Source organism: Centropristis striata, chromosome 3 (assembly GCF_030273125.1).
Source record: "Centropristis striata isolate RG_2023a ecotype Rhode Island chromosome 3, C.striata_1.0, whole genome shotgun sequence".
Taxonomy (NCBI): Eukaryota; Metazoa; Chordata; class Actinopteri; order Perciformes; family Serranidae; genus Centropristis; species Centropristis striata.
In genome coordinates this window covers 21,272,777-21,296,594 of record NC_081519.1, presented here as the reverse complement: position 1 = coordinate 21,296,594, position 23,818 = coordinate 21,272,777, and the positions used below count along the sequence as shown (strand labels likewise).

Sequence of the window (23,818 nt, the reverse complement as noted above, 5' to 3'; positions counted from 1 at the left end):
ATGGCGTGTTGTTGTGGCGTTGAGTCACATCCTGCTTAGCGTTCTATCCAATCAGCAACCAGGCTTCTTTCAGGGGAGAAAAACAGCCCTGCTCTTCTACAGGACCGAAAAGACTGCTCATATTCAAATTAGGGGCATTTCGGCGAGTGAGACCCGCCTCATTCTGGGTGTTGGGCTGTAGTGGAAACACCCTTAAGAACTATAACCCTGATTTTCAAACAAGAGCAGAAACAAGACCAAGTCAAGGCCAAAGGCATTCCACAGCAAATTGAGTTCCGTTTTAAATGATAATAGGTTACATTATCTTTCCAATTCCGATATAGTGATTAAAGAGTCAGAAGGGACAGAAATAATCTTCTATAAACAAGACTAATCTATCTTCTAACATGAAACTAATGTGTCGGTGGAATTCACCAATCAAGAAACATTCTTTACAACTGATCCCAAAACAAACAACCAGGAACAACCTGACTAATAGGCAAGCCCAAAACCAAGAAAATTTCATGTTCAACAAGACCAGGGACCAAGACTTCAAAAAAGTTTTCTCAAGACCAGACTCAAGATGAAAACAGCAATCAAGGACCACAGCCCTGCTTCTAAATATAACCCTACCTCCAGGGAGAGTGTACAATTTCAGAGCAATGGGTGTTTGTTTTCAGGAAAATGGACTTTAAGATAAATGGGCTTTCGGTCCAATGGTTTTCAGACTATTTGGGTTTTGGAATGATGGGCCATCTGTCCCCCCCAAAGAAGAGGCAAGTCCATGATCAAGCCGAGGCCTTGCAGACATGTCTAATATCAACAAGACAGACAGGACTAAACAAAACAAAGTTGTGATATTGTAAGTATCCACACAGGTACATTTCCAGGGGAGCTTTAGATTCATGTCGGTTCAGGAATGGTTGTTCAACTTAAATGGTAAAACTTCTTCTAACAGATGTAAGCCAATATATAATATTATAGAAGAAATATCAATACCGTCAGCACTGGACATTCAAAACTGTGGGTTTTGGGGTTGGCGGTACAATAAAGCAGAAACAATGCAGCACAATACTATTTTGGAAATAAAACTATACACTTTGGATAAGACACACAGCATGGTCTTCTGATCTATAATGTGACAATGGTAAGCAAATTTCAAATGTGACAACAAGCTGATACAACTAGATTTGTAAATGAACCACCTGTTTAAAGAACTAAGCTAGCTTTATAAAAAATCTGTTTAGATAGTGAAACATACATTCACCTGTCACTTTATTATGTACACTTGTTCAACTACTGGTTGACACAAATGTCTCATCAGCCAATCACATGGCAGCAACTCCATGCATTTAGACATGTAGTCATGGTGAAGACGAGCTGCTGAAGTGCAAACCAGCATCAGAATGAGGAAGACAGGTGATTTAAGTGACTTTGAATTTATGGTTTTTGGTGCCAGACCAGCAGAAACTGCTGATCTACTGGGATTTTCACACACAACCATCTCTAGGGTTTACAGAGAATGGTCCGAAAATATCCAGTGAGCCTTGATGCTTTGTTGATGCCAGAGGTCAGAGGAGAATGGCCAGACTGGTTCAACAGTAACTCAAATAACCACTTGTTACAACCAAGGTATGCAGAAGACCATCTCTGAACATGTCCAACCTTGAAGCAGATTGGCTACAGCAGCAGGAGACCACAGCGCCACTTTATTAGGTATACCTTGCTAGCTAATAAAGTGGCCGTTGAGTGTATAGTTTGATGCCTGTGCTCCATTCTGTTATCACTTCAGATTAGACATTACATAATTTCTGTCAGGACAAAGCAATTATTATCAATTGTCAACACCAATTCTACTTAAGACAAAAATTAAATTCTTAAATTGTAGCTCCACAACCCATATGCATCACTGGACATGTTTGCGCTTTTGATGTATTTCTCAAATAACCTCCATGAGGTATAAACCCCATGAAGATTGGGCTGCACCCAAAGCTCGCTGGTCAATTATCACCAGCTGCGTGCTGAGTGATCATGCAGGATTTTTAGACCTAGATGAACGATGACACACTGAGACCAAACTGCGAGGCCGATGCAATATAGCTCAAGGTTCCCTTAAACAAATCTGATAATCGAATGTGTGCAAGAGGGCAAAGGGTTCACAACAGGCCTAATGTGTGTTGAGTAATGAGAAGGAGGATTTCAGCAGAACTCAGACCTCATCAATGGAGCCTTTTCTTCATCTTGATTCGTATAATACCTGTTGATTAAACACCGCAATGCTCTCTGGTGACCCCTCCTATTTGTAAAGAGGACAAATTAAAGTCCTCCATCAAAATGTGATCAATGCCACACAGCCTCTGGCTGAACTTGGCACCATGGTATAATGAAGCTGTAATTCAACTTTACTGCACGGTGAATGAATGATGAACGTTTAAAACTGATGATTTCATGTTAACTCATGCCTCTTTTATACTGTATATCAATTTAAGAAATCAACCTCAATATAATTGTCCTTTACAGCTTTTCTCTCAGAAAGTAATTACTGTTGCTACAATATTTTTAGTATTTTATATATTTTGTTGATTGAACGATTCAATCATAGGTTCACTCAATCACTGATTGATTGGTGACTTACTCAAAAAAACAAAACCTGTTGGATTTATTTTAACGGGCCTTACTATACTCAGATGTGTTTTAAAACCAAAGAACTATAACTTTGTTATATCCAGCATGACATGAACTTTAATTAGTTTATGCAGTTTCTAAAACACTTCAAAACATGGTTTGTTACTGGCAAAAAATGTTTTACAATGAAAGACAATAGAAACACATTAAGTATATGGTTTCCTTTGGACATAAAATAACGGTCTTTAATTCATGTGTCCTCACAACCAGGGATGCATCGTTACCAATACTGATATCAGATATCGGGCCAATACTGACTGAAATTTCTGGGTTGGGTATCACAAAAATGCAGCCGATCTATTCAATTCAATTCATTTTTCATACACATTATACGTCCTGCAATTTTAATTCCTGTTTATGTTTTGTTGCCAATTTATTATTGCATTTAAAAGATTTACACTTGAAATGTAATTCATTTTGAAGATTTTTTTAAGTTGCTGGTGCATTACTTATTATTTCAATAATAACTAACAATTCAGTATATTTATTTCAATGTATTTACTTATTCCATTTTGTTTTACAAGTTAGGAAAGCAATGTTTAAGTCAAGTTGCCTTACACATAAAAGTATGATCCTGGGTTGCTTCCACACAGTGAGGCATACAGCTTATTAACTAACAGCGATTTTAGATCAGTACTTGGTATCGGAAATGTTAGGTCCCTTCTTATGGAGAAATCGTAATGTATAAATTTATCTAAAATTATTAATTATTTGGTTATTTGTGTATGTATTCGTATTCCGCTACTGTTTTTTTATGTGATGAATGTTGAAGTTGCAGTGTTGAATATTCATGGAAACTAGTGTAACAGCATTAAACAACACTATAATGAGTACAGTACATTTACCATCTGATATCCTTTATCGGATGTTATAAAAAAAATATTAGTCTTCTATTTTAGTTAAGTTCAAGGCAGGACACCAAAGCATTACTGTAGGTTCACGGCAGCTTCCCCGCCTGATAAAATCATGCCCTTATTTATGATCTATGAAACTGAATATTTCCATCCCTGTTTAATGCAGCACATTCCCCTCATTCACATTCAGGATGAGATCACCAACCTTTTCCGAGTGCCAAAGCCAAATGCAATATTGCCTGCTATTGGAAGTCTTTATCAGACAATAATTTACTTTAACAATACCGTCCTTGCTGAAAGGATTCTACGTTCTTATTATTTTACATCATTGGGGGAAAATATGTTTTCTTATGGTTAATCTACTTGAGGTTGCTCCTTTCTAAACTACGGCTTTCATACTGTCACCTGCCCCAAATACATATGAATAAGGACTTCACAAAGACAGCTTTGGCATGCATCAAAAGTTCTTAATAAGATACTTTACCTGCAAGGCACCCCATAAGTGACTGCAGCACCAGCAGTTTCCATAGCAACGTCATCTTCAATTTTGCAGGGTCAAAGTAGTCTCACATCCAATCACAAAGGTATGGAATCCGATTCGCACCTGTCTGGCTGCCCAATCTGTATAAAAAGAAACACATGAGATGAGAACTGAAAGAGTTTGTTAGCAGCTTTGTGTTCCTGCTCATTTGCCAAGGTGTGCCTCACTAACACATAGCAGACAGGTAGAAGTATTCATTATAAACTGCAGTTATAGCTCATAAACTTAAAGCAGTCATTTTATGGCATATTCAATTAAGCACCATTTACAGTCTTCACATTAAGTCTTTTAATCCCTTTTAATGATCAAATCCACAGAGCAACCAAGAAAAGGTTTCAGTGTTAGGTGGATGGTGGGCACATGAACATAAAATATCTCATATACATTCATTTTCATATCTCCAGAAACTCTAGGGACAGCTACTTTTAAGTCAATATGAAAGCAAAGCAGCTCCTATAAGATCTCGTGGCATTGTTCTCGCTTGAAGCCTCGCAGCTTTTATGCTCTTGAAAAGTGCAAAGCCAAAAGATGAAGAAAAAAAACGCTGAAACATCTAGAAGAATTTCACAACAGTTGTGTGCTTTTCCCTCAGCACAGACAATATCTCCCAGGAGTGAGAATTAAAACATGAAAGTTTGCTGAGTGTCAGTAAGGTAGCAGCTCTCGGCATCTCAAACCCCAGTGACAGGAAGGAAGCTGAAGGTATGAATGAGGCTGAGGTGAAGAAGAAAATGTTGTGTTCAAAGACTGTCAGTGCTCATGAAAATGCTTTAGAATTTCTTGTCGAAAAGAAAACCCAAACATTATGAATAGTTTTGTTGGGGATTAACTACTCGCTGAAACACGACAGCACATTCTTGACACATTCATTATCTTGATACATGCGGTAGTGAGTACAAAGGAGGCATAGCGGTTCTCTAGTCAGTGGTCTGCTCTGATAAAAGCAGGTTAAGTTACACAAGTTTTGCAGTGTTCTCACCAAAACAATTCGTACCTCAGGCTGTTTTTTGTTTTCACTTCCTTCTTCAAGCTTTTGGCAAGGTAACTGAACATCTTACACTATTTATTTCAGGATAAGGTTGGTGACTCAGAACGTGAAAGGCATGTGAATGTAATTTTACATATTAGAGGACAAATCTTCATGAAAAAGAAAGTTACTACTTCAAATTACTTCAAACATAGGGTTTTTTTGCTGCTCATTTTCATGACATTTCAACACTAAATGTTGTCTTATTTCCTTTGGAATAATTTTTTTACATTATTTAACACGTCACTTTTTATAATGTTTTAGATGTTTCAGACATTAGCCATTAGAATTGAATAGGCAGTCTTTTTTTAAAGTTTGCACTATGGAACCCTTTTTTTAACTGTACTCATACAAAGTATACAACAAGAAATAGCAGTATGTGTAAAAAATAATATTGAAAATGTAAGTAATCAACCAATGTCAACATATCTTAAAACGTTTTTTGGTATTTTTGGTTACCAAAGCTATACTCAGCAAGATCTGTGGCACACAATTTTTCATGCAGGGCCAAATATCTTCTAGATATGATAGAATCATATTAATACTATGATGCCTCAAAATGTGGTTGCAAGAAAGTTAACACAGATATATTACTGCTTGAGGTAAACATTTTTTTTAATACATAAATACATATTGCAAATGATCCTTAGAATGTGTTTAGTTTTAACCTAAATCCAGTGGAAAAATAAACAGTTGTTGAGGTTTAAAACATGCGTACAAAGAATCACAAAAAACATCCACATTCATAAGATGGACACAAACACAACTCTAAATGTAGGCTAGTGTTGCACTGAGTCTGCTGGGTGTGTAACTGTTTGCTGACACGTTAGTCATTTTAACATTAAAAACTGATAATACATTGAGACTGTGGTTCCTCTCCTGTCTCCAACTTACAATTTACTGTTTTAATCATGACTCCAATCTTTCCCTAACTTTAACAAAGCAGCTTGCCATTATCTAAAGCTAATTAAACTATAAAGTAGCAGATCAAAAGGGGCACAGCATGCACTCATAGAACTGGAGTTACTTTTCTTCTCCTACTTTATTTAAGGTCTGTTTTTACAGATTCAGAGGCTTGCTTTGGCTTCCTCCACACCTTTCAACTCAACCTGATAAAGCACCCGGGCAGCTAGAGATAACACACGACTGAGAGCCTCACAAACTTGCTGTTTCCTATTGAGGCTGTAATCTATTTAGTTACTTGATGCCAGGAAAATGGAAGTTGATATATGTTCTGGCTACACAGAGCATGCCCAGCACTGCCTTGTTAACGAAGACTTACTAGTGCTTGTAATGGTACAAGTTTGATAAAAAAAAAATTATGACAGAGTCCTCTTACATACTCATTTGCAAGGACGCATTTCAAGGCACTTAACAAGCAAAAGCAAAGATGACAAAAAGAAAATAAAACAAGGTTGAGGCTTTGTAATAGCAGTGGCACTTTGACCCACAATAATTGAATTCCTGTGCATGAGTGCAATGATTAAAAAATAGCAAAAAGGACAAGGACCTACCCACTGCCAATGTTGTATTAAAATAACAACAGTAGCTCTAATGCTGCTGCTACCAGTAGTATGCCCAGAATTTTGACTGGCGTGGCCCAAGGAGTGGCATGACATTTGAGCGTACTCACACATACATCAGAATAGCATATATTCATATACCATTTCTCGCGGGGGGGGCATGACATTGGGCGAGAGACGGGGTACACCCTGGGCAGGTCGCCGGACTATCACAGGGCTGACACAGCCAACCATTCATGCTCTCATTCACTCCTATGGTCACCAATGAAACCTAAGTGCACATTTTTGGACTGTGGGCGGAAGCCGGAGTACCCACACTGACACAGGGAGAACATGCAAACTCCACATAGAAGAGCCACAGGCCGGAGTCGAACCGGCAAACCCTTTGCTGTGAGGCTAACCATTGGACCACCGTGTGTTTAAAATTGTAATTTGTGATGAACAGACCTAACAGTCACTACAGTGGCATGAATATAAAGCTTCCATAATTTCTTCTCAAACTTTGTCCTCAAAATGAAATTGTGCCTTCAAAGGTAGGCTACACACAATGCACATTCAAAAATATTATCACAGCATGAAGTTCCTGAGGTCCTGGCTCTAACAGGGAACATAGCCAGTCATAGTTTAGGATAATTGCTGGCAGCTGAGGTGGCCAATCAGACTTCAGGCTTGCCAAAGCTCATCCCTGGCTGCTACTATAGCCTGAAGAAAATGGGACATTTGAGAGTGACTACCTATTACCTACTTATATATACACACACACACACACACACACACACACACACACACACACACACACACATTTATTTATTTATTTTTATTTGCTTTTTAACACATCAGTGTTCAGTATCATTCAATTACTATTTATAATTTACTATTGACTTAAATAAGTTAGATGACACCATTTCTAAATCATTCAAAGCTTTTTTTCTGCACTGGTAAAAACAAAAAAGGTTTAACAATCACCCAAGCATTAGATGTCTTGGATGAAATATACTGCAAGTTCCTCAGGAATAGGGAAATGACTGACGATGCTTCAGAAATTTAGCGGAAAGTTGAAAGATTGATAGATTTTTTTCCCATCATACAGTAAACAGCTTAAATGAATTCTTCATGTGCAAAATGAGGACAATAACTACAAGTGCACACACTCTGGATAGGAATTTGTTGAAAATGTAAATACATGAAAAAGTATTCACAGCATTAGAAAATAACTGCTGCTAACGTTCAGAGCAAATTAATTAATTATTTTGAAATATTTTTTATTTTTTTACCTCATCTTGCACCGTCATTAGAAATCACCAGTTTAAGATATATACACTGTTTGCCACCCAAAAATTTGGTGATGCATAGAGCAGTCTAGAATCGATCTGTTGCAAAAGCTTGTGCCAAGAGGAAACTGATGTCTCTATGTGCAGGAGGTGCAGGATTGTACCTGGAATTAAATTAGCTTGGGAGGAGATAGCATGTTTGGTTAATGTAGTGCACTGGTTCAAAGAGATCCATCGTCCAATGTTCAATGATATCAGGCAGAAAGCCAAACAGAAGCAGCAGCGATCGAAGCGACAGCTTTAATAAAGTTCCTGTAGATGCCCCAGCAATCTTTATGACTAATATGGACTCCTTTATGTTGGTTGACAATCACACTATAGACACAGAGCTGGAAAGTTATTTCAAGTCAGTGAGTGAGAAGGCTTTTAGAAGGAAGTATGATTCATGCTCACATGCTGTGTAAATAGCACAAAACACAAAAGTGCGGTGTGCTTTTGACCTGTACTGACAGCACAAATACAAAAAGAAATCCCCCACCATGCAAGATTATGACAATATAATTCAAATTGAACATTTTACTACACAAAAATGTTGCTGTATTTGAGCAGATAGAAATGTCACTCAGACAAATACATTATCTCTAAAACATTTAGGACTGCAGCTATTATTTTCACGGTCACAAATCTACCAAAAAGATCAGTCTCAGCTAATTTTGTCAGTGTTACATTCTGTAAAACACAAACCACGTAATATTTATATTACAATATTACAAACCCAAACAGCAACCTCCAGGCCTAAATTGTGAAGCCAACGCCTACATTTCTCAAAACTGCATTCTATCCAATGACCAGCAGGGGGCAACTCCACTGGTTGAAAAAAGAACTCTGTTTGTATTCAAGTCCATAGTAAAATGACCCTACTTCTCACTTAATTTATTACCTAAGTAAGCGCTCTTATAATGTGTTTATGGTCTCAATCAAGAGTCTCACATCCTACAGCATGATCTTTCATTATTCATTGTTTGGTTGGACTTAAAGAAGTCAACTCTTTATTTTGAATAACAATTGTGCCACTGAGCGCAAGCATTGACTGATGACATAGTGGTCTGATCTGATCTGCATATATGCTGGTTGTAAAAAATCAAGATGGTGGCAGCCAAAATGCCGAACTCAAGGCTTCAATATCACAAAAGTCCAATAGTGACTGCCTTCACTGTTTGTTTTTTGTTTTTTACAATATATGGAGAAACAAAGGGATGCAAGAAAAGCCCATATTTTTTTTATTTAAATAAATAATCACTGAACATGAGTTTTCTGTTTGCCAATATTCTAATCATTTCAGCACTACCTTTCTATATTTCCCTTTTCCTTTACAAAGAGGAGGTCAGCAGCTCCTATCTCAGCTTTGATCACCAACCCTGAGCACATTTAATTAGAAATACTGTAGCTGTTGCAGCTCAAATCTTTGCAGACACTGAGCTACATGCCGTGAGGGTGGAGATACCAAAGCAGAACCTTGAACTCGTTGATAAAGATTACAGTATCTCTGTGGGAATACATATGAAACATAACATTAGAAAAGTTGCCCAAAGATAATCATGCATTTGAAGGAGGAAAATCTTGATCTACATCGCAAGCTCAAAGCTCAGTGGTATCTTTCCTATAATCTCTATATAGACAGGCAATGACCACTCTTTTTCTTACTTAAAGATTAGCGGGCCCTATTTAAACAAGCTATAACACAGGGTCTAATGGACATGGTGTAAGTTCATTCAAGGTGTGTTTTTTCCCATATGGCAACAGTTTTCCATGTGTACGCATAAACCATCCACTCCAACTAGTTACTTTCTCTGATTTCCCACATCCAAATGGACATTTCCCTCCCCCTCTTGTAGTCCCTGTTGGTCATGTTGCTTGTATTGTATTGATGTGTGAGTGTTTTCTTTATTGATTTACTTTAATGATTAGAGAAGCTGCTTCTGTGATTGTAAACATTTCCATACACACAGTAATGTCACTGCAGTATATCATTGGACATGTAAGCAGCAAAACCAAGGACTTTAGTTATGAACTTGGCAGAAGAAATGTTACTAAACTCTAGGCATCTGAAATCATCAATCACATGATTCGTGTATCTCTTTGTGGGTAAATGCACACAGCGTCTCTCTTAATAGGGACACACTGGCCTGACAAAAGCAGACAACAGCTCTGCTCTGCTCTCTGCTATGTTCACACAATTTAAGAAATTCATATTTTCTTTATAAATTATTATGTATTATTATTATCCACCCATCTGCTATTGCACATTACGTTTTGTGAGCCTACCCATCGAATTTGCGCATCACCAGTGTGTAACAAGCAAATGTTGAGTGTATGCATGTTGAGAACCATGTGCCCACTTAAAATAGCAGGACAGTACTGCACCATTGACTTTAGACCGGGTTTTTGTTTGTCAATGGCATAATTGTTTTCTGCTGCTGATGTGGGTGCTGGGCATGAAAATGACAACTGTGTTGGTCAGAAGATAGCAATGACAATTGCATTTTGCACTGCTTTGCACCAGGTTTTAGATATTTTCTAAAAACCTAAATAACAAGTCCCCATGGTCTATTCTACTGGTAATGTGACCCTCAGTTTTTTAAAAGAATATCATGCTGTATTGATGACTTGAAAATAGTAATTTAGACCAAAAATATCATCAGGTAAATGTTTACTGAGTCAATAAATCAAGTAAAAAGTTGATTATTTGCTCATAGAATCCTATACAATCAGACCCATTTTTGTAACTACTGGCCTTCAGGTTTAATTCCGTATTGAGTTCAGTTTTCAGACCTTGAGGCTGCGTCCACTTATTTTATACAGTCCATGTGAAACAAATCCAGGGTCCCTGACCAAGCGGGGGCAGTTTACTGTGACAGCCCTGCGGAACAGCTCTGTGCTGTGTATCCACATCACTGCTGATGTGGGTGGCACATTCAGACAGCTCTGAATTGAGCGACTTCTCCAAACTGTATCACCCTGCCACATCTCAAGTGCCAGTCCAATGTTGAAAACTCATCTAAAGGAAAGCTGAACTTGTGCTCCGGCTATGGAACTTATTTTGAGAAAAACTAGAATTTTGTGGAAGTAAAAGTCTTGACCACTGTAGAAAAAAAACACACACAAAAACTCTGCTTTTGAAATATTTAATAAGTTTATTATTTTAATAAGTTTTTTCTTGTACCAGTTCACTTTTTGAAAACATAACTATGCTGTAGGTCAGTTTTTCTGGTGTGGACAATGACATCCAAATCTTTCAGTGGCATTTTAAGGAAATATTGAATTTGAGAGCGACCCCAAATACAAACACACTTCTGACTGAAAATCTCACACCATGTACTGCATTCTACATTAAATTATATATTATAAACATTTAGTTAATAATCATAATCTCACATTGTTCAATATATAGCTCAATTAAGACACGCCTGCATGGAGATCACTGCAACTGCCCTCAGAATAAATACATTCTGACATAGGGTGGGGGGTTTATTGAGAAGAAATGCTTACATTGTATGATTCAATAGATATTCACATATTGTGGGGTGAGTCCAAATTAAACTCACGAACTGACCAACCCAGATTTAAAATAGTTTGTCAAGAAGCAAGAGCATACTGATGTGGGATTTTTTTAGGGGAATAATATCCTGATTAATAATCAGACATCATTATATGATGTCTGATATATTTATTTATGAGCTGGAGTGAAAAAATACCTTTTCTACATGGATTATGCACTGATTTTGCATTGATATGACTCTGCTTTCTTGAACAAATAATTGAATTCAAGAACATTATTATACATTATATATAGAATGTAATACACCATCAACCAATCCTAGAAATTAACACTGAGAAAATAAATAAAATAATGAAAAATAAATAGCTAAATAAGCATCTGCAATTTAATGTCAATTACTGACCTTTCAAATAAATAATTAATATAAAAAAATCTGAATAGTACAATATCTTCAATATCAGTGAATTGCCGGCCATTTAAATGCAGAATCAATAAAAAAATAAAAGCTAAATATTACTGTATGTTTAGTATCAATTAATTGACCTTTTAAATGAATAATTAAAACAAATAAAACAAAAAGCTAAATAGTAATGGATGTTCAGTATCAGTCAATTATTGACGTTTTAAATGAAGAATACATAAAAATAAAATAAAAAGCTAAACATCACTGTATGTTGAGTATCAGTTTATGCTGACCATGTCAGTAAGAATTAAATTATTATTTATACGTTCTGTAAAAATTGTTTTCATATCAGCCCATGTCGGAAAATAAATACCCTGATACCAATATGCCTGTCATAGACCAACTATAAATATGCACAGCTCTAAAAGAAGCAGTTTGAACATATTTTCACAGCTGGCGTAAAACTTATCTCAGAAGCCTGGAACATCACTCACTATATTATTTGTTAATTATTCCTTATGACAAAAACCTCTGATGGTACATAATGATGAGCGTTCTGCTCAGTGATCAGCTTCACATAATGAGCTCAGGCCTTATCTAAAGTCAGGTGATAACACTTTCAGACAGAAATAACATGCATCAGTGTTTCAGAAAGACATCTGAGGAGTATCACACAGACACAGCGTATATACAGTATACTCATGTGCTCACATTTTATATTTAACTTCTGCATATAAACGTGACTGTCTGGCACAAATGAACAGTTTTAAGGTTGAATGGATCTGCTTTTCTTATCTTATCCTAAATGAATAGTGTTGTCTTCCACAATAGGCATTATTTAGTTCTTTCTTTCCATTGTCCTTGGTTTAAATGAATGAATCAGCTAATTGCACTTTGATACAATGACTGCGGAACAGCATTTATCTGAACCACAGACATCTGAAATGGTCTGCTACACAAACAGGGCCTTTCTTGAATGCTTAATTATTTCGTCTGAGTAACAGATGAGATTTTGAATACCTGCATGTTGCATCATCTGTAAACATATCTCACACGAGCAGGAGTGATGCTTATTAGAGACTTTTTCTTCTCTGAATACGGAATTTAAGTCTATAAGAGACAATCAGCAGCAAAATGCAAGTTGTGATAATGACGAGAGAAGCTGCATCATAATTTTATCATCCTTTCATTTGAAAACTTCCAAAGAGCAGCTAAAACAAATATTATAATTCTAATTGTAATTGTAATTTTAAAAAAAGTAAAAATCAAAAGTTTAGTTTAAAAGTTGAATTCAAAGCTATTTCATAAATATCAAAACATAGATAGATAGATAGATAGATAGATAGAGAGATAGATGGATAGATAGATAGATAGTTGATAGATAGATAGATAGATAGATAGATAGATAGATAGATAGATAGATAGATAGATAGATAGATAGATAGATAGATAGATAGATAGATTAAATTCGTCCTTTGGGTTGTCTACCATCAAGGTGCCCTTAAGCAAAACACTTGAGACTCAGCAGCTCACAGGTCTGTGTGTAAAACATACTATAAAGGAATCACTTGCAAAAATGCATATGATTGCATCAAGGTGGACTTTGGATGATAAAATCATCATTTAAAGCCTAGTGTTTATGTGTAAAACAGCGGTGTAGTGTGGTGTGGTTGTATGTGTCAAACCAGCAGTAAGAAGAATATCTGTACCTGAAATGTACCTACAACTGCTGGGAAGAATTTAAAAAAAGAAACACACGAATAACGCTCATCACCGTCATATTTTTCATTCTGACTGCATGGAACTGAAAGCATTAAGTGGAAGGGAACCAAAATATGTAGGAACACTGCCTATTATTATTTTTTAAGTCCATCTTAACCTTAGTTTTAATGAATGATTCCATGCATTAATATGTATTTGCTGTTTAAAATACTAACTGTGAGTTTGGGATTCTCTAAATAAGGGAACATACCAGTTTACTGACACTTTACTATTTAACTAGAATATGAAATTGAAAAAAACGTTCATGAAAATAAGGTGTTATGTGTGTGTATATGTACCATTAATGGGTACTCCAGTCAGATTTAGTAAATTATTAAAATTAAAATTAAACAAGTTAATTTCAAGTTTAGCTCTAAAATCAGACAAGCCAAAGCATACAACCACATATGCTGTTTGTTCCTACACCCTAATAGGACCCACAGGAAGGTCTTAAATTAGCACTCCGAAAGGCAGCAGGTGATCAACATGCTCTCATAACAATACTTGTTGTGGTGGTAAACACTGTCAAACTGTTGTAGTTTGGTTGGGTTTAGGCAATAAAAACACTTGGTTCGATTTAGGAAAAGATAGTTCAGCAAAAGATCTCTACTGTTGACCTGAGTTAATTACAGAAGTTACGTAGGTGGCGTAAAACGTGATGTAAAATGGAAATTACATATGTGACAAAAATTAACAACACTGGCTTTTGATTTTATAAAGAGCAGCCCCCTGGGTCAAAGGCCTTTGTTTGTTTGTCCACCACAACTCCCACCCACTCCAACTGGACCCAATCAGTCAGTGCCAATCAGCGCCACCTAACAATAGAGATAAATACGGGGTTGTATTAAGCTGCTGCACAAATGACGAATGGAGTCATCCTGTGGAGGACAGTCTCTACAGTCTTCCCATGATGCAACTCCATAGCATTTTTCATTTAACCCCCCACCACCACCCCCATCACCTCCCAAATGCTCATTTCTTTCCAACCCCACATCAAGATGAGGATAAATCAACAGAGTGGATTGCACCTGACATTGCAATAGTTAGCTGCTCAGTGACAACTCCAGCTCTGCTGCCAACACAAAATGTGATTACAGTCGAACGGCTAATCAAAGTGGCATTTGAATAAGGAGTGTTATATTTCAAAATGCCACTGTTACCTGTGCTTGAGTTTTTGTTAAATCTTAAAAATACAAATGGAAAATCCATTTTGCCTACTGAGAACACTCACTTGTATAACCACCACAGATAATATGACCTTGCTATGTTTCCTTCATTTCCATCTCTTGTCCTAATTTACACTTTCCACTCAAAATAATCCTCTTCTTCTTTAAACATAACCAACAAACAGTTTAGTCTGATGCTCCAGTTTGGAGTTCATTAACCCTCTGTACACTTCAAAAAGCTCCTGACAACAAAGATGAACAGATATCTTGTAGCTTCAGAAAAATGTGTTATAATTTTGTCTTCTCAAGTAGAAGTTGTGTGTTATTAAACGTAATTGTGTCGTGTTACTGAAAATATAATGGCATATCAACAAAGTATGAGCTAAAATAGAGTATTTTTGTTTTCCTTGCATGAATTTTCAAGAAATGTCAGAAAACATTTAATCTTCTCAAACCATCTGTTGTCTTTCAACAGTCATGAAAACATGTCATTGGCAAACATGTTTGCCAAAATTACACCATTTATAAAAGACAGGAACTGTAAAAACACAATTATCATCACTTAAAATCATGTGTGATAAATGCTTGTGTCACTATAATTAACCAAAACTAAGCTGAAAATAGCCGCATTAAATCAAAATCACTTTTTTCTACTCATTTCAAATTTCACCAAAAAGAAAGCCTTCACACTAGCCAAATGCTGTAAAAAACAACATTAAATTCTGTGCTCCTCGGTGCAAACAACTGAACTGCTGTTTACACAGATTAGAGGGGAGGGGATAAGAGAAGCTGTAAGTAGAGGTTGTAAAAATGTAAATAGTTCAATATGTATAGCATATGGAGCGTCCTTTTTTGTTGTTGTTGCAATACTGGTAGCACTTATAGACACTTGGAAAACTACAGTATACATATATTTGTTTCTAATTTGTGATTATGTAAAATAAATTGATAAATAAATATACCTCATGATTTATGACATTATGAAAGTGTTGTGTTGTAATGTGAAAAGACCTTTTGGATTTTTCCCTATAGCCATGGCCATTAGAGAGGTGAAGGATTTTCATATTGCAGCGATAAAAATAGGCCACAGTTAGTAAAATGTGACGAAAAACAGCAAAAAAAAACTCTGAAACTGGCTGAGGTTCAAAAACTGCCACGTGTGTTCTTCGACAACTCATTCAGTTTTTGTGAGAATGAAAAAATCTCCCTCCAAAAAAACAAAAAAGACCCAACCCTTACAAGCATGTGTTTTGTAAAGGCTGCTTGTCTTTTATCGACAGATATCAGCAGAAAGCAGCAAAGTGTCCAGGGTATATTTGTAACATTCTTTTGAGTCTGTTCAGTCCTTTAATCCTGATTCAGACAAAGAACATAACAATGCCCTGTGGGGAACACAGCACTTATATTGCTCTAAATTAGAGAGGAAAGATGGCTCTCACATCGGAGCCACACCCAGTGGAGCACAATACAATACTCAGTCACAACAAATCCACATTCAAGTCAGGTGTACATGAATCTGGCCTAGTCCTGAGACTGCTTGGAAAGAAGACGTTTGCAGGCCTTATATAAGTACATTAAATAATGCAGCAGCACCCCCACCCCCCTGAAGTTGGTAACTGTGTGGCATTGCTCTTATTAAGCACTCAATTAAAGCTTTTCCCAAGGAGAGGCAGTGTGCAACAATGTTTGAATTAGGAAACGTTGCATCTCAGACAGTCTGTGAAGACTTACCCCAAAGGACCGCGGCGCCTCGAAACCAAAGGCGTACAAGTGACAGAGCATCATAAAGCATCGCCAAAGCAGGCAAATTATTCTAATATGATTGGATTACAAATAGGGCATTTACAGAACCAATGAGACTAGATAAATAGAGCAGGAAATGGAGCTGTCTCAACGAGCCGTCTTGGATCCTTTTCTCCTTCAATCTAAATATTAAAAATGAACAGAGAGATGGGACTTTATAAACAACACCGAGCCACTCTGCTGTATTACATTCAAGTGTGCTTAATCCTGACAGTTGTGTCAGGGATCCCAATTCACAGCGGTGTTCTCACAACTGCTTTTGATGGTGAAGATGGGACACATTTTTGCGTAAATTACACTCATTCACGACCTTCCTTTGACTGAATTAAGCAACAATCCTTCAACCTCTTACTGAGGGGAAGATTTTGTGTGCAGATAAAAGATTTGTTTCAATGAAATCCAGTCTGTGGCGTGCAGGGAAACATCAAACTGAAGGCAGCTCATTTAGAGAAACTGCTTTTTAAAGAGTTTTTTGCAGTAATTATATTTTGTTTGCAGATGTTTGAACAAAATTATATCAAGTAGGAGCTTTAAAATGAGTTCTCTCTCTCCCCCCCCCCCTCTTTTTTTTTTACAAAATAAATCTAATACAGCCTCATTCTATGTGTTCCTATTCCTAGTATGGGGAAAGAATAGATGTTTCCTCTCCATGTTCCCTGCTTGACAGAGAAGATATCTTCAGCTCAGCTTGTCAAACAGCTCTATTATGCCAGATTCAAACAAAGTAATGCATGGCATACATAAAACCACACTGTGCTGGGTAAAGTGGTATCAGGGGTCTGCAGCTTCCTCATCCATTATGGTGTTGTGGAAAATCTTGCAGCTCTGTTTACTTTGAAAATCCAGCAGAGTGAAGCAAGAAATATATAAATAAATAAATAAAAAGAAGAAACAAACAACTGACACCAGGCGTTTGTTTTTATTTGCTGCTTGTTGCCGTGTTTATCTTCCAATAGAGATTTTAACCTGATCAGCAAGGTTGGCGCATAAATGCACACTTGCGTATTAGAGGGGATGCAAGGATGGATTCATAACAGGGGAAGGAAGAACAAAAATATCTGCTCCACAACATAATGGGCCAAATGTGGGAAGTGATATGTGGAGAAATGTCCCCTTATTTTTGTCCATATACACAATTAGATCTTATTTTGTTTGTATCCATTGATATTTGGGATTTCTCAGTGTTTTTTCTTGTTTCTGCACTTCTCTTTGGGGGGAGGACCTTTATTCTGGATGGTCAAGAGCATGCTGATCAAAAAACATGTTTTTACAGTCCACAAATTGTTTGATCAATGCAAGAAAACATAACCGTTAGATTTTAGATAAAAGACACATGATTATCACATGTATGTATATATACACAATATATCTAAAATACTGTATATAATGTATTGGGAGCCAATTCCAGCTGACATTGGGTGAGAGGCGGGGTACAGCCTGGGCAGGTCACCAGAGAATTACAAGCTGACATATTGAGACAGACAACCATTTATGCTCTCATTCACTCCTACGGGCAAGTTCAGATAATTGCTAAGTATAATGAATGAATAAATGAATGAAGACTTATCAGTGCTTGTCATCCCATAAGTGTGATCGCCGAGGCGTTACTCTACCTACTTGTAGGTTGTTAGGTTGTTCGACGGCTGCTCGTTTTTCACTTTCATTCAGTTTCGCACTGAAAAAGGGAGCAGTTTCATTCAGTTTAGACTACAAAACTATTTATCTAAGGTTAAGGCAAAAAAGTTCCTGGTTAGCTGTTATAAAAAAGTTTAAAAAGTAAAATAAATGCACATAAACTACAACTTCAAAAGTGAAGAAGATACGAGGATGACGTTAAAACCAGGAGTGACAGAGTAACACTGGTAATGTAAAAATGTAATGCACTAAAGTTAGGTGAAGTTAGTGATTTTTTCGTGCTTTACACTACGTTCCCTTATTTCCCCCTTTGCTTTCACTCACATCACTTTGTTTTATGTCAACCATAATTACCGGAGGGTGTCACCAAACAAAACACGTAAATATAGCAGCTGATCAGAGCTGATAGTTCCCTTCTATACCTGCTAGAAGGTTGAGTAGGTCCCTACTCGCCAATACTGATGGGATGATGAGCAGTGAGGATTCAATAGCCTGACACCGATCAAATCAACTGGATCAACTACGTCTGGTATAATCAGAGGAAAGTCAGAAAATAAGACAAAAACAAGACAAAACCAGTGTGCTTTGTGAAAGCCCAGAGGTCTCAGCTTTAATTTGAAGATATCTTCTTCTTTATTTGTAATAATTGATGTATCTGGATTTGGGATTTGTTTTAAAATTCAGTTACATTTTTTTGTTATGTATTTTAGTTGTTTTTTTTATATTTGAGTTTCACTTTTACAAAAAAGGAAATATGCACTGGTTTGCATAACGTTTACCCTGCCTCAGAAAAAAATAATTAATTGCATAAAGAAAAAAAAGGAGATTGTTGTCTGATATTCAGACAATCTTTTTCACTCAAAATTTCTCACTACTAAAAAATCGTATCGTGAACACACTACCATGAATTGGAGTGAATCGCGAGTTGGGTGTATCAGTATGTCCCTGTAATCCATCAGCCCACCCAAGGAAGTTAGGAAGTAGGAAGAAAGGTAAAAGATGAAGCAACACATTTTTTTACCCCCTCCCTCCGCAACTCCCAGCATGCCTCTGTGAAGTTCAAACAGCTGACAGACTGATGGTGAAACTATCATGATTAATGTGAAGTACCCCTGTGTATGTAATGATATCCTGACAAATCAAACTCCACATGAAGAAGTGTAGTTCTGGGTGTAAACCAGCAGGAAAAAGCTATATATATAACGTTCTCATTATATCCCACATGCATAATAACACATTCTCTCTTTTTTGTTTTCATTGAGCTAGCTTTCCTGGAGAGACATGAAATAAAAATGACCTTGACAACACATTTCCTCGATACTTCCAGCGGAAACCGCGCACTAAAATTTTCATGCCGCGCCTCTAAAAGCACCTATCCCAGGATATTTTTAATGTCACTTCTGTGCGCCGTCACTTCTGACAGACTCGTTGGCTTCCAGGGTCGTCAGTAACCATTTAGGAGCTGTTTTCCTGTGAGGTTACATCATGGGCGGCACCGGGCCTCAGGAAGCTGCCATCGGATGCCAGTCAATGTGTTAATTAAGCTTCAGTTTGTTCCAGCCGTTTCTTGATTATACGTCTTCGTGTGGAAAGGTGGTATTTAAATCTTGTGCCCACACTTTAATTCAGCAATTTTAAAAAGCTTACATATTTATGCTTTAGATCTCAGGAGAGTCTCTGCTCTCTTGTCTCAGGCTTTTGGGCTATCGATGCTCATGTTTCACAAATCAAGACTGAGCTGTAGAATAATCTTCCTGGACACTTTAAGGTGAAGTTTTCTCCCTTTTCTCTCTCTCTCTCTCTCTCTCTCTCTCTCTCTCCGCTAACCTTTAGAAGAAGTTCAGCTCTTGTCAGGTGAGATGAGAAGTGTATGATCACACACAGAGTTAGTGGAGCTGCTCCCCAGTCAGCCACAGACTTAATGGTGAATGAACAATGTATCATCACATAGATAGATGCTCATTTGGAGCATGATAGTACAGCTCTGACAGCTGTTACCATCACACTGATGCATCCTCTGTGACTGGCCCTGGACATACAGTACATGCCAGCGTTATTTTAGGTTTCCAGAGCAGAAAAACTAATCACTTTCAGTTATGGTGTGAGTGAGCAGTTTTGGCAGAAGTTGGCACGTCAGATGTGCTGAAGCTGCACAGATGCTCATATCTATTAAACATATTAAAGCAGGCATTTTGCTGGACATCACATTCAAGGCCCAACACAGACCAGTCTTGCTCAAAGTAGGGTGCGGGGACCTTCAAGGGTCCGTTACAATCTGCTAGGTGGTCCAAAAAAAGTTTGCAAATAAGACTTTTTCAGGTATGACTTATGATATGTGGATATTAAGTTTTTTATAGCCTGAATTTATTTTATGATTTATATTAATAATTATTTACAAAAAAATATGTCATAGGGCTATCATATTCTAGTCTCAGTCTAAGAATTATTGTTATTATTATTATTATTATTATTTTACAGCATCTACAAAATCAATATGGAGAGCATCATAACTAAATAACTTTTCCCAGATCTAATACATGGTCGCTCATAAAGTTGGAATAAAATCATGTTTACCTCTTTCCATGAAATGATTGTGACAGTGTGATTTATTCTTCACAGATATAGTGTATTCAAAATTGTATTAATCAATCTCTTCCAAACATATCATAATGGAAGTTAAACCACAATTAACAGAGGATAGTGTCTGAAAACAAAATTATTCCAACTTTATGGGCGTAAACTTCTTTGGCGTGTTGTCTTTCATCTTTTTTCCATATATTTTTATACAGATTTGGTTATAATAATGGTCCAAAATTATGTGAAATTACATATTTTAAATGAATAAAAAATACAAAATCCCTCAAATGCCGCACTAAATATGTGAGCCTATATCATTCTATTGCATATTATTAAATACACAGAATCTTTGTTTTCTTTAGATTGTGTTAGTGAGTGTGAGTGTTCTGAAATGCATTTCAAATTAAAAGTGTGGATAAAATAGGCTGTGTGGTTTATTCTGTATTTGTAAGGGGTTGTTGGCTGAAAACAGATGGAGAAGCTCTGCATTAGACAGTTTATCTAGTGAGTGTCAGATGCGCTGATAAACACCATTAGAGCAGTGACATGAAGCTGATGCACCCTGATATCCACTCAGAGGCACCAACATAAACAAAACTTCTATTGAAACTAGTTTGGTTGATCCTGGAAAATCATAAATCAGGGTGGGTATACCTCCCAATTCTCAATATTAAACATGTACAGTATACATGCTTTATTCGTATGTGGAGCTCAGCGCCTTAATCCCGCTGCATCCAGGACTGGACGGATTCCCGTGCCCACGGTAGGTGGTCAGCAGCGGCGGCGGGCAACGTAATCAGCAAAATCCGCAGGGATTATTCACGGGAGGGTCAACGCACGAGGATTACTAAACATCTGCACTGATCTGAGGGACGCTCACACACGCTCGCAGATTACTTTTGCTTCCACCATGATAGTCCCACAACAAAGTAGACACAGAGCAAATGAGATCAGCAGAGGGTGAAATTCAGAGAAGGCAATCCCGGCTGCTACACAGCCCTCAAGGGCTCCGTGTAATCTGTGAAAAGTTAGGACGGACACTGGTCTTTATTCTGACACTGCTGCTGAGCTGATGGAGATTAGAAGTTAGAGAATAACGGGATAATAATCTTACCTGTGCTATCAGCAGTAGGAATTCACAGCGTCAGATTAATCCGTATTTTATCACTAAATAAAATTCTGCACACAGACATCACTGTCGAGTCGCGGCGACGCTCCCGGCCAAAAAAAATATCCGTCTGACTTGTGCGCAAAGATGCTGTTTCTTTCTTTTGTGTAGCGTTGCGTTCACGTGCTGTGCCGTGCCGTGCGGTGCCGTGCTGTTCCCCACTACTGTACCTCCATCCCTTCCCTCTCTTTCTCTCCCTCTCAGAAGCACAAGTAGCTGACGGCGTGGCGTCTCGCAGGTTGCATATTGGAAAGTGAAGCCTTGGTGTGCTCACTCACTCCGATGCGTCAAGTCTCTCTCTCTTTCTCTCTCCCCTCCCTCCCTCCTGGAGATGGAGCTGGAGCGGGACGCACGCACACGCGGCCGGCGGAGAAAGACAGAGAGAGACAGAAGGAAGGGGAGAAAGAAAGAGCGCTGTCTTGTCTGTCTGCACACCCTCCCTCTCAGTAGCAGCCTCCTCACTGCTCCGGCCGTCCAAGCGGAACAGACGCCCTCCTACTACTACTACTACTCCTTCCTCACCTCCTCTTCCTCCTGCTGCTGACGGGATGTCCAAGGACTGTTGATAGACAATATTGTATTCAACTGGCTTCTTATACTGAGGTAAACAACGTTTCAGAAAGCACACGTTTTCATGTACACTCCCTTATTTTTTGTTATTTTTTATTTTGTTAAATAAACTAGTGCAGTACCTGTAGGAAGTATGTATTCGTATAGTGGGAGATTAAGTAGATTTTTCAATTATGGCCAATGAGGTTGTGTGTGAAAGTGGGATGTACAATGAGGTGTAATACACGCATAGTGTTAATATACAAAGTATATTGGGTAATGGATGTACATTGAGATATCAAGAGACACAGAAATAGTTATTTTAAGAAAAATATATTAAATCATTCAACGTGGTTAGACATATACAGACACAACATAAGAAGTGGCTAAAGCTAAATCCCTCTGCAACTCCCTAAAACACTTACTTTTCATAAGGTACGCACACCATCCAGCACATCCACATTGAACATTGATAATCGCTGGAAACTATTTGAATATTATTGGAAAATCAAACCTTGTAGCGCCCTTTAAAACTCCGAAAGATAGGTAGGCTAAGTAGACTTACAGATGAGTCAGGCGTGGAAATCCAGAGCGAATTGTGTTACTGACCAGGTGTAGGCCTATCACACAATGAGCCGGAGCTCCCCTAAAAGGCGTCCGATCAGAAACAGTGCAATGTGGCAACACGTCCTACGTAAATAATGATATTTTGAAAAATGAATTCAAAAATCTTCAAACTCGAGGATGCACACCTTCGTGCCACATATGAAATCTTAGGTCAGTCTGACTAAGGGTCAGCGAGATATGCCCTAGACACACACTAACATACACACACACACACACATACACACACACACACACACACACACACACACACACACACACACACACACACACACACAGACGCTTCTTGCTTTTATCGATAGATTATATATAGCCTCAAATCACCCAATAAATTGACGTTACTCTTCTACTATTTCAGGATTGGAGCTGCTTTAAGACTCTTTCCAGCAAAGGTGGGCTCAGGGGGGGTAATCGCCCCCCAGGTGCACCAATATTTGAAAAAAACGTCAGAAGGGCCCCCTTGGATGCCCTTGTGGTAGATAAAATATGCCCTCAAGGGTGCCCTTTCAGTGGACAAAACATGATAAAGTGTGCCCACAACAAACAGCAGGTGCCCTTTTTGTTATTTTCCCCCGTGCCAATAAAACATCCTGAATCCTCCAGTGGGCTGAATGAGACCCGAGTCTCAAAACAGTTCAGCATGGGTGTGTTTATTTCTGTTTTAGAACGTGTTAATGGACAATATTGTATCTG

The 23,818-nt window shown here is 37.7% G+C and overlaps 1 protein-coding gene across 1 annotated transcript in view; it reads right to left on the bottom strand.

Moving 5' to 3' along the window:
* Positions 1–22,194, bottom strand: part of cntn4 (contactin 4) — a 184,832-nt gene extending 162,638 nt beyond the window's left edge. Inside the window, exons 1-2 of the mRNA XM_059328618.1 lie at positions 21,899–22,194; positions 4,003–4,139 (exon numbers count right to left, since the gene is read on the bottom strand). Of these exons, the coding sequence (XP_059184601.1) occupies positions 4,003–4,057 (55 nt within the window). The 5' untranslated portion in view covers positions 4,058–4,139; positions 21,899–22,194. The remainder of the gene's footprint in view (positions 1–4,002; positions 4,140–21,898) is intronic.
* Between the last annotated feature and the right edge of the window lie 1,624 nt (positions 22,195–23,818).